General features: G+C 31.3%; 1 protein-coding gene across 1 annotated transcript; it reads left to right on the top strand.

Annotated features, from left to right (window-relative positions):
* Positions 1–3953: 3953 nt before the first annotated feature.
* On the top strand, positions 3954–7490 carry LOC100808260 (NAC domain-containing protein 53). Its single transcript, XM_003556254.5, has 6 exons — positions 3954–4319; positions 4419–4696; positions 4811–5158; positions 5851–6372; positions 6451–6565; positions 6730–7490. The coding sequence occupies exons 1-6, from the start codon at positions 4169–4171 to the stop codon at positions 7128–7130; spliced, it is 1815 nt and encodes a 604-aa protein (XP_003556302.1). The 5' UTR covers positions 3954–4168; the 3' UTR covers positions 7131–7490.
* Positions 7491–11769: the final 4279 nt, after the last annotated feature.

Here is an 11769-nt window from a genome sequence, read left to right as displayed (position 1 = left end):
GATATGAAAATCTTATTATAAGAGAAACCATATTGTATTTCTTATTGCGTAATTCTTTTTATAGATGTTACAAGTTTTTTCCACAATTTTTATTACATATTCATGATTTTCTTAATTTTGTTCATAAAAAAATTAAGGTTTCATGAAAATTCATGATTTGTATTACTTGAATTGGCAATATTGTTTTAACATAAGTGAGATACATTGTTAAATAAAAAAACTATCATAATTTAGTAAATAAATCTATTAAACTTTCTAAAGAATGTGTACTTGACACAATAAAATGCGGATTTCCATTATTTTAATGCCTAAATATTATAAGATTTTTTGAATGGAAAAGTAAGTTCTAATTTACTCTTCTATAAAAAAAATTATCCCGTTCAAAGAACATTATAAAATTTAGGCATTAAAATAACAATAAAAAACACATTATTTTTGACATATGAAGCATAGATTCTTACGAAAATTAAAGAGATTTACTTATTAAATATGATAGATTTTAGACTTAATGATGTATTCTCACTTAACATGATAATTTTTTTATCAATTAAAGTAATAGAAAACATGATTTTTCTTGAAATCTTCACTACTACAATAAAGTCTTTTAACGACACGCTAACTACTTGCATTCTAAGGGGACCTGGCTTATAATAAAACGACAGTGTTGTTTGCGTTTTAAAATACATAAACCCTACCCTAGTGCTTATCACATTTTTAGGGGACAAAGGGAGAGGCGCAACAATGAGCGGAAACGATTGCGAGAAGACCCTACTCCTCCTGGTTCACGTGCCTCGACAAGGCGCGTCTTGCACATTCCTCCTCCTCCTCCTCCTCCTCCTCCTCTATCGTCGCGGTCCGCGCCCTCGAGGAGCGCATCGAGGCTCGTCATCGTGAGATCCAGGCCCTGCTCACCGACAACCAACGCCTCGCCCGCATCCATGTGGCGTTCAAGCAGGACCTCGTCGCCACTCAAGAGGAGCTCTGCTGCCTCTCCGCCACTGTCGTCGAGGTCAAGGCCGAGCGTGACGCCGAGGTCCGCGGCATCGCCGCCATGAGCTCTGAGCTGGATCGCGTACGGGCGGACATTCTGGAGCTTGTGGCGGAGCGGAAGGAGCTCACGACACAACTGCATGCCGTGGAGAGCGAGCTTGCAAAGGCGAGCACGAAGGCGCAGTTTGTGCCGACGATTAAGGCCGATATAGAGGCCATGCCATGAGATTCAACGAGGAAGGTAAATTGTTTATTTAATTAGTATGACTCTCTCTCTTGCTATGCTATGGTCCATTAGTCCCCATTTGCTTTTTCCGTTTCTTTTGCTTGTCTCTTTTGCCATTCCCCTTCTCCTTTTCCATTCACACACCACTCTCTCCAAACCCATTGTTTCAGTTTCTGCTAACACCCCTCTCTCAGTGCCCCCATTTCTTCAAGCTGAATGTGTTAGGGTTTCCCTCCTTTTCTCAAAGCTTACATTTCCCAACCGCACAAGAAGAACCCTTTCTGGCTACACAATGTAGATTGCATTCTTTTTTCTTTTTTGTTAGTTTTTGGTTATGTGGAATTGAAATGTTGCAATGATTGGTGCGAAGTCGATGATGAAGTTCGAGAGTGGGTACTCTGTGGAAATCATGTTCGATGGAAGCAAGCTTGGAATTGAGCCTTATGCAGTTGAGGTGTTACCTAATGGGGAGCTTTTCATTCTGGATTCAACTAATAGTAACGTTTATAGGATTTCGTCCTCGCTTTCTTTGAGTAAGTCTGTCTAATTGGTAGGATGGTAGCTTATGTTTGTGATCTGATTCATTTGATTTATTTTTTGTTTAATTTAATTTTGTAAAATCAGCATAATCACATAATTTAAAGTTGTCCTTTCTTCTCTAAAACTGCATAGTCTAATGTTGCTAAATTTGTTATGCGAATACATATGAAGTCTTAAGTCATTTATTCATCTGTTGCTTTTGTAGGCTGAGGGTGCAACAATGTCTGACATTTCACCTTGAGTTACTACATCAGTGTCTACTTCACCACCGATGTAGAAACAAATGCAATTCTACAACGGTCACTTATGGACCGTTGTTGAAATTTTTTAGTTTCAACAACGTTACAATCAACAACGATTAATCACCATTGTTAAATCCCCATTCTGATCGATGTAGAAAACGTGCTTTCTAGTAGTGTTTAACCTTTCGTCACCTAAAAGAACATGAATAAGAAAATTATGAATGTGTAATAAAAATCGTGAAAGATACATGTAATTACTATAAAAAGGATTAAGCAATAAGCAATACATGTCTCTCTTATAATAAGTTTTTAAGATCAAAATATTTAGAAAAATGTGTAAAATGTTCATCCAATATAGATGAGATAAAATACCTAGATATTTAAATGGAGTAAGTATTGATAGAAGAAAAAAAAAAAAGAAAGTCTATAATATTAAAACTTGTATTTATGCATAAAACTTTATTAAGGAGATTTAATTTAATTAATTGAATAATATGTATAAATTATTATAAACTCTTGGATATTTAAGCTAAATTTCTACATAAAATAAAATAAAAATAGACAAAAACTTCATGCAACCTCTTTTATATCTTAAAATCTTATTTTAGGAGAGACACATGTATTCTATATTGCTTAATCCGTTTTCATAGTAATGGTATGAATCTTAATTTTATCATTTTGCTTATTCCCTTATTTAAAAACTGATGTGATGTTGCCTTCGTCCAACCACTTAGTTTATAACAACGACAGTTTGTAATCATCATTATTTAAATTTTAATTAATAAAACGTTAAAAAATTATAATTTTAAAAAAGTGGGCTTCAAACCGCCAATATGATATTTTATATTATTTTTAATTTAAAAACATAATTATCAGTATAAATAAAATTTATTAATAAAATTTTAATAATGAAATAGATAAAATATTAAAAATTTTATATGATAACAAAATATACCGTATTGTCAATAATTTTTCGGTTTATCAACAACTTATTATATGTTTTAATTTTTTATTAATAATAATTTAATTTATTATATTACTATATTTATTTTATTATTAATATTTTAAATTTTTTATTGTCATATTATATGTTGTATTTATTATTTTATATTCACTATACGCAAAAATTCAAAACAAATACATATAATTATTTGTAACTAATAATTGCAATATAATAATTTTTATAAACTTAAAATATGAATAAAAAATTTATTATATTAACATGCATTTTACACATTTTTCTTATTACAAATAAAAAATTGCATCTTTGAATCATCTTAAAGTTACGCTATTATTCTTTTTTATTTATATGTATATTTTATATTCTTAACTGCATATTCTAGTTAATCTATTTTTTTATATCTAAATTAAATTTTTATATTTTTATGAAAAATATCAATAGTTAAAAATAGTAAATTATAACCTAAATTTTTAATAGTAAATTTAAAATATAATTTATAAATTAGAAAACATTTTTTAATTATAATCTATTTTTTAACAGTAATATAAATTTTAATTAGGTCAAAATACTAATAATTAATGAAATATCTTTTAAATATAAAAAACACTAAATATTTGCTAAATCACTGTAGGGAAAACTAGTATATACCTCAAAATCTTAAATCAAAATCTTCCTTTACAGCACAACATTTATTCTGATGCTTTATTTTTTCAAAATTTATCATTTTTTACCTTTTTTTTAATTTTTCATTAAAAACATTAATATTCTATTAACTTTTGGAACAAAATGAAATTTTTAAAATTTAAAGATTAATAAAATAATAAAAATCCTAAAAAAAAATTATAATAATATATTTTAAAAATATAAAAAATCAAAATAAAACTTGTTATATGAAAACAAAATAACTACTAAACATAATATATGAAAAGGAGCTTAAGTCATATTTTTTTTCATGTACATCACCCAGCCAATCCCACCACGTCACCCTCGTCACATCATAGTTGTTTCTTGGCACATTCCAACCACCTAGAGCCTTCTTCTACTACTACTCTCTCTTCCTTATTCTACGTTTGCAATTGCATCATCCAAACCAAATCTCTCCCATTCACAATCCCAAATTCCCAATTCTCTCTTCCTTCTCCACACCAATTGACAAAACCCTAACCCCCATATTCTCCTTCAGCGATTCATCTCTCTTGAATCGAATCGATGGCACGGATGGGCCCAGGGTTCCGATTCCACCCCACCGACGAAGAGCTGGTGGTGTTCTACCTGAAGCGCAAGATGACCGGAAACCTCTCCCGCTACGACCACATCGCCGTTGTCGACGTCTACAAGCTCGAGCCCTGGGACCTTCCCCGTTAGCACACAATTATCTTCTTCCTTCCCCTTTTTTGTGGTCTCAATAGATAGGCTTTTGAGAATTTTGGAACTGTTTTAATTTGTTTCGGTGTTTCAGCTCTGTCGAAGCTGAAGACGAAGGACTTGGAATGGTACTTCTTCAGCGCGCTGGACCGCAAGTACGGAAACGGGTCGAGGACGAACCGCGCCACCGATAGGGGCTACTGGAAGACCACCGGAAAAGACCGCCCCGTCACCCACGGCGACCGCACCGTCGGAATGAAGAAGACGCTCGTTTACCACAGCGGCCGGGCCCCACACGGGCGCCGCACCAATTGGGTCATGCACGAGTACAAGATGCTCGACGAGGAATTGGCACGTGCCGGCACAGTGCCGGTACTTCTTTTTATTTCTATCTATCTCTTTCTTTCTTTCCTTGCTTGAATGTTTTTTATTTGATGTTGTGATGTGTTGAATGTTGATACTGACTCTTTGTTTGGGGGGGAGAAGGATGTGTTTGTGGTGTGTAGGATTTTCGAGAAGAGTGGTTCTGGGCCGAAGAATGGGGCAAAATATGGTGCTCCCTTAGATGAGAAGGAGTGGGATGTTGAGGATGAGCAGGAGGAGGAGGAGGAGGAGAATGAGCAGAAGGACGTGGCTCCCTTGCTGGTTCCTCATAACGCGGTGGCTCCTCCTCCTCCCTTGTCGGTAGTTGCTGATAATGCGGAGGCTCATCCTCCTTTGACGGCAACTGTTGATAATAAATATATGGTGGCTCCTCCTCCTTCCTTTCAGGCTAATTTTGATGATGAGGTTTTCAATGCTGGGGCCTATGTTGAAACCAACGACCTTGACATGGTGTGTATTCATTCTATTGTATTGTAATTGTATCCCAAATGATATATCGGTAAATAGTTCTATATTGGGCTTGGAATCTTCCTATTTTGTTTTTAAAATAAACGGATTAACTGAACTTTTCTGTGTGCAGGTTGGGTGAGTTCTTTATGAGTCTTTTTTTCCCTCTCTTTCAAATAGTTGCATGTATGGATGTTTATGCTATTGTTTTTATGTTTGGTTATGTTTTTACCTTGTCGTGTGTGTTGTCCTCTGTAATTTTTTTGTTCTCGTACTGTGTACAGGTGTTTTATATTTCAGTATTGTGGGTTGCTATTAGCCCTAACGTTGTTTATGCTGTCGTTTATTTAATGGTGTTTGGGAGAGGTCTTCCTTGTAATTTCTACTTTTTCTAAGTTGGTATGTAGATGCATTTCAGTACAGTTTTTTCTTTCATCAGAAGATGTTGAAAACATATTAGGGAAGGGTTGAGTGTGAATTACTGACTTGATTGTTGAGTGAGCATTTTGTGCATGCAGATTTATGTATTTCTCATCGTTCATGAATATGTAGTCCTACCACTGGTTTTGTTAATGTTGTGGCCTTTTCTGATCAATGATACATGTCTGCTGTTGATTGTGTTTTTTTAAGCCGGGTGGGTTGTTTTCTCTGAATGGCCTGGCATTCACTAACTAAAATATGTCTTCAATATGCAGGAGCTTAATTGGAATGATATAATTGGGAGTGATACTTTTCCATCACTGAACTTTCATCATGGGGAGTGTAGTAGCCATGCTGAGTATTCCAAAGTATTCATCAAGGATCAGGAGCCATCAGCAGGCACTTTTGGAATTTCTCGGCCTGAAAATGACTGGCCTCTTGATATGACTGAGCAACATGGCGTGGATACAAATTCAGTGAACAACAGAGACAATGGTGAGCTGATCAATATTGGCAATCATCTGAATTTTAATGATGCATCAAATGATATGAATCTGGATCTGTTCTGGGATGCCAACGAGAATCTTCCGACTGATGGATCATTCTTGGAATACAATGATATTGCAATTGGGAATGGGAGTAGATCTACTGAGGCTGATCCTCCTGCGAATGACATTCTAGACGAGTATCTTACACTCCCTGATGATGATATTTACAAGTATATATCTTTTGATTCTCCTCAGATTCAAGAGAGTGAAAATTTTATTCCCAACCAAGGATCACCTTTCACTCGGCAGGTTATGGTGGACTCTATTCTTACTGTTATTTGCCTTGTATTATAGCTGTATATTGAACATTTTTTGGGTCATTGACAGAATGTGGAGGGAGAAACTGCTGATAAAGCTGTGGTTAGTAATCATAATTCTGAATCACAAACCAGAAATGAGGCTTCTTCAGTGCAGAATACACATGAGGCAAAGTTTGCACCAGGTAAGACTGCTGTTCACTTTACATCCTAGTTTCTCAAGGTGTTATTTTGATGTGTGTACTGCTGTGTGCAATATAGCTTGTAAACTAGTATGCTATCCATTCTGACTTTTATATTGTTCTCAATTATTTTTTACCAATGTGGGGAAATTTTTTCTGTTTGGCAGGAAGTACAAATCCACTTGTTAAGCAGGCCTATGGTTGGTTAGCCGGCATCCCTGCTGCGCCTGCACATGCTATGGAGTTTCCTGCTAAGGAGATTGCTCTTGGGCTTCATCCTGTAGCTCAGTCTTCCCATCCAGCTCATATAACTACAGGTATGATCAGCATAACAGACATTACTTTAAGAGGCAATGCGATGGATTGGACGATGGGCAAAAATGGAGGGTTTAGCACTGTAATATCCACTGGGTTTTGTCAACCGGATGTTAATTCGGATGCTTTGATACCTGTTTCTGGCAAGACTGCATTTGTGTTGTCGCATGGCTGGATTTTCCTGACTGGTTTCTCTGTTCTTATTCTTTCACTGAGTTGCAAGATCGGAAGCATCATGTATACTGGTAAATGACTACAAATAAGGTTGACGGCTACTAGAGAATAAGGAGCAGTCAGTTAAGTATAATTTAGTGTTTGGTGGTACTCATTGAATGAGTAGGATCCCGTGACTTTGTAGATATTTTTATGGTACCTTAGTCAATCTGATCTATACATTCTTCATCGTAAAATATACAACATTTTTAGGGTGCCTACAGATAGAGTAATAGCAAATACTGTCTTCGATAAGATTCGCGTAATATATATTATTAGTTCATACTTTCAATAGTAATAGATGCAAAGTTCTGACTGATAGAGGCTGTCCATTATTTATTAGGTTCCATATGTAATTTGATTCACTTGGTATAAGAACAAGTCATCGGGTTTTTGTCTTGATTGTATAGTCCTCGTTAGAGTGCATTATCTCCTTAGCAGTTTATGTTCTAATTGTGTTTATATCTTTTCTTGTTAGACATTGATGGGTAGGGGTTATTTCATGTTTATCGTGATTCATGAGAGGTGTAAAATTGAAACATCATCGCTTTTTTTAAAAAAAAAAACATTGGAACACCATTATGTTAAAATGTAACATGGGAGGATTATTTCCCGTTTATTTTTTACGAGAACGGGAACGAGTTTTTTCATGATGAATTTTAACACGATAAGGTGGTAAAGATTTTGCTCTATTTTCGACTGGGCAATAGACACAACTCAGCCCAAATTATTAAGTGTTATTTAGTATTTGGGCTTGTTGTGCCAATGTTTTTTTTATTTTATTTAGTGGATTGAACCTAAAGCTTGAGCCCATTTTGGAACAAAGTCTATCTTTATTTTATGGGAATTAAATAAGTGGGGTTTTATCAAAATTTGTGAATAATAAGGTTAATAAAAAATTTGCATGGAAAAAAATCGTTTTGGAACGGGAGAAGGTTTCATTAAGTGAGTAAAGTATTTGACGGTGAATGAATCCATGATAATGGAAGTTTAATTCTATTTTATTTTTAGAATTACTTCCGTTTATAATCTACAATACTGTTTGACTTTTAGTTTGTTTAAATAACTTTGTAGTTAAATTTAGCTTTTCGCCTTTTTAATTAGTCACATAAAATTCTTAAATAGATAGTTAGTTAGTTATGGGAAATAAGTTAAAAGATGGGCATGACCGCATTGTAAAATTTGAAGGATTTTGCTGCAAGTGAAAGACGGAGAAATTTTTATTTTAGGTGAAATGCAATGTTTAATTAGTGGGCTTTTAGTGGGAAAAATGCTTATTGTTTTGTCCAATTTATAGGGATTGTGTAGCGGATATATTAATTTAGAAATTTTATGTAGAGAAAAAGTGATGAAAACTTTATTATAATATTAAAAATATAAAAGCAATAGTCTAAAGTTTATGAGGTCTCTAAATAAGTGTGTAATTTTTTAAATGTTCATAGGTGTTTATTATGAGTTTTTAAAATAATTAATATATAAGTGAATTTTAATTTATTTTAAAAATTAATTATTATATCTTCTTCATTTTAGTTTCTTATAATTAATTGTTAAGAGAGGGGATCAAATGACACCTCCTCATTAGTTAAATTAACTCTAATTTTGAACATGGATTATGATCTCAATTTGTATTATATATATTAGAGCAGACTCTGTCAAAAGAAAAAGTTCGAACATGGTAGGGTCATCATCATGTTTTTATCATGAAATATTTCTGTCGAAAGCGGTAATTAATTTTAATCAGAAATTGAGTAGAAACGGTGAGTAGGTAGGTATTTTTCTTTTAAGAAGATTTATTTTATATTTAAAGACTAATCATAATTTTAACTCTGAATTACTGGTTAAATTTTTATAAAAGTAATGTTTTGATTTAATTTTTCAGTCTTCTTTTCTTTTAAAAAAAAAACAAAAGTTTGTTAATTATCTTTTATAGAAATTCTACATTTCAGATTTTTTTTATTGAAATAGTTAATTTTACGTTGAAGTCAACACAACTTAAATTTTATAAAATTAGATTCAGAAAATTGGAAATTTTTTATTTAGAAAATAGAAAATATCATGTAAAAGGAGGGAGTTGAATTATGCAAACAATAAAAAAATTGTCTTCAATTTTTGAGACAGGAAATAATAATAATAAATGTTTTGGTTTAAAAACGTAGTTTCTGTTTTGCGTACATTTGATTAAAAGGTTTAGTGTTTAAGAAAAAAAAAACCTCAGCAATGAATTAATTTAAACAAAATAGTTATCACTCAAGAAAAAAACAATAAACGACAGCGGAAATTTTTTTAATAAGCAGGACTAATTTTTTTACTCTAATTTTATTTTTGTAGCCATTGTATTTTGTTATTTTATTTTAGTTTCATATTTTTCATCTAATTATTTAATTTTTCGACTGTTCTAATTTTCAACTTCTTTAATCATTTTTCACAAATGTCAGCATTGATAACAAATGAATTCATCTCACAAAGATGTAAGTTCGATCCATGCTACTGAATGTTAGAAAAATATGCAATGTTCAAATTAAATAACAGTATGAGAAAATATTCCGTGTTTTTTTATTTTCATTAATAAATATAAATTATTATTTTATTTTTAAGAAGTTACATTAACATCATAAAATTAGAAACAATGCTTTTATAATTATTAATGTATATACAGAATATTTTCTTATCAACGAATTTGTGCTGTGCATATGCTCCCAACTTTTCTATATCAGCTCTGGCTCTGTGCAGAGTTGCTCGTGTAAATGGTGAACTTCCCTCCAATTTGCTCATGCAGAAGTTCAAATCCATTGTTTTTTTTTGTGTGCCTATTTCATGCTTTTTCATGCATACAATACAATTTGCTTACTATGTCGTGTTTGTTTCATGCTTTGACCTCCCTTTTTTTTTTGCCCTTTGTAGGTGAAGCATGGAAGACAACCCATACTTTCCTTAATCTGTGAACTTTGTACTGTATACTTAAATTATCAAAAGACCAAGTATTAGCACCGAAATTAATTATGGATTAGTGCAGTAATGTATAGTGTAGTTTCATAAATTTTAAAGTTGTAAGAGAATAATCATTTATATAAATTTGTGGTGGAAATGTTCATATATATATAAATTACACATTTGGTATTTATAGTTGTACAATATTCATATTTTAGTCCTTTTATCTAGGAGTTATTGCTTTCAGTTCCTATACAAGCAAAATCTTTATATTTTAGTTCCTATTATTAAATACAATTTTACACCGTTAAAAATGCGCTAACATGACACGTGCATGTTTACACTTTATTACATCTTAGTCCTTAGACTTTTATTATTTTTATATTTTGGCCCCTATATATGGATAATCTTTACGTTTCAGCCCTATATTTAGAAACTACTCATTTTAGTTCTTATATAATCAAAATCTTTACATTTTAGTCTCTTTATATTTTATTTTAACTATTACATTATTTTAATCAAACATTTAATCTTTCAACAAAAAGATATCAAGTGTTAAAAATTAATTACAAAATATATAATCATGTAAAATATATTTTTACCTACAAATAAAAACATATAATATTGATATAAATGTCTTTTTATTTCATTTCATTTCATGATTATCATCTATTCAACAACTAATTTTATCAAATATTTTTACTTAAATAAGTTAATAATTTTAAGTTTTTAAATAAAACCTATTTTTTCAACTTTTTAACTAATATAACCTATATTTAAATATTATTAATTAATATTTTAATTATTGTTTGACCGTTATGATTGTGAAATTTGAAAATTAAAATTTATTTTTCGTGTTAAAATTTATGCTATAAATTTTTCTGTAAAGCAAGGCCATAGAGCATTAACTATGTCACCACACTAGTAGTAGTATAAAAATATAATGATTTTTTTTTTGTTTAATACCATTGAAAATTTTCTATATTTGAAGTCTTTATATCTAACAAAAAATGATAAGATTTTAATCTTTTAACGAGGACTAAAAACACACAACAAATAAATAATTTTCCATACCAAGAAAAACAAAAATATTATATTTTCGATAAATAAAGTATATTTAAGTATAATTACAATGCACTAACATATTTTTTTTATCATAGATTGTGATGTATAATAAAATTATTAACTTTCATAACAATTATTTTAAAAATCACAGTTGAAGTGATTTATAATTGGTTGATATTTACATTGATAACGTGTGAAGATTAAACTCTTAATTACATTATTGAGGAGCTTCATGGTTTCAAAATCAAATGAATGTTTTCATACTTTTATTATTGCTATTTTTTTAATTTCTTTTTGCATTCATATCGCTTAACAATCATTATTCTACATTGTAGTTAAATGAATGTATTTGCCGTAATCAATGTCAATTTATTCACATTTAATTAATAAGCATATTTTATTCATATTTTTGTTAATTTTCATTTCAAATTAATAGGTACTTAATAATCAATTTTAAATATTGATATAAAAATAATCATAATTTTCAAATTAATAAGCATTTCTTTTAGGATATGAAAATAATCATAATTTTCGAAGGGTTTTCGTGATACGCTCACATTTGCATCCTCTTCATCTTCTATTTTCATTCCTCTCCATTCATTATACTAATCAGTAATAAATATGGATGACGCATGAAAATCGTAAAAAGTTAGCGCTTAATATACTAAGTAGATTATTAGAGTATA

Source organism: Glycine max, chromosome 20, assembly GCF_000004515.6.
Source record: "Glycine max cultivar Williams 82 chromosome 20, Glycine_max_v4.0, whole genome shotgun sequence".
Taxonomy (NCBI): domain Eukaryota; kingdom Viridiplantae; phylum Streptophyta; class Magnoliopsida; order Fabales; family Fabaceae; genus Glycine; species Glycine max.
The sequence above is the reverse complement of the archived record's forward strand: the minus strand, read 5'-3'. Positions and strand labels throughout refer to the sequence as shown.

Bases quoted from the DNA above. Each gene is read 5' to 3' on its own strand.
- LOC100808260 (XM_003556254.5), top strand. From the start codon at position 4,169: ATGGCACGGATGGGCCCAGGGTTCCGATTCCACCCCACCGACGAAGAG. The intron at 5,159-5,850 runs GTGTGTATTCAT...TTCAATATGCAG, and splicing joins AAACCAACGACCTTGACATG to GAGCTTAATTGGAATGATAT. The intron at 6,566-6,729 runs GTAAGACTGCTG...TCTGTTTGGCAG, and splicing joins TGAGGCAAAGTTTGCACCAG to GAAGTACAAATCCACTTGTT.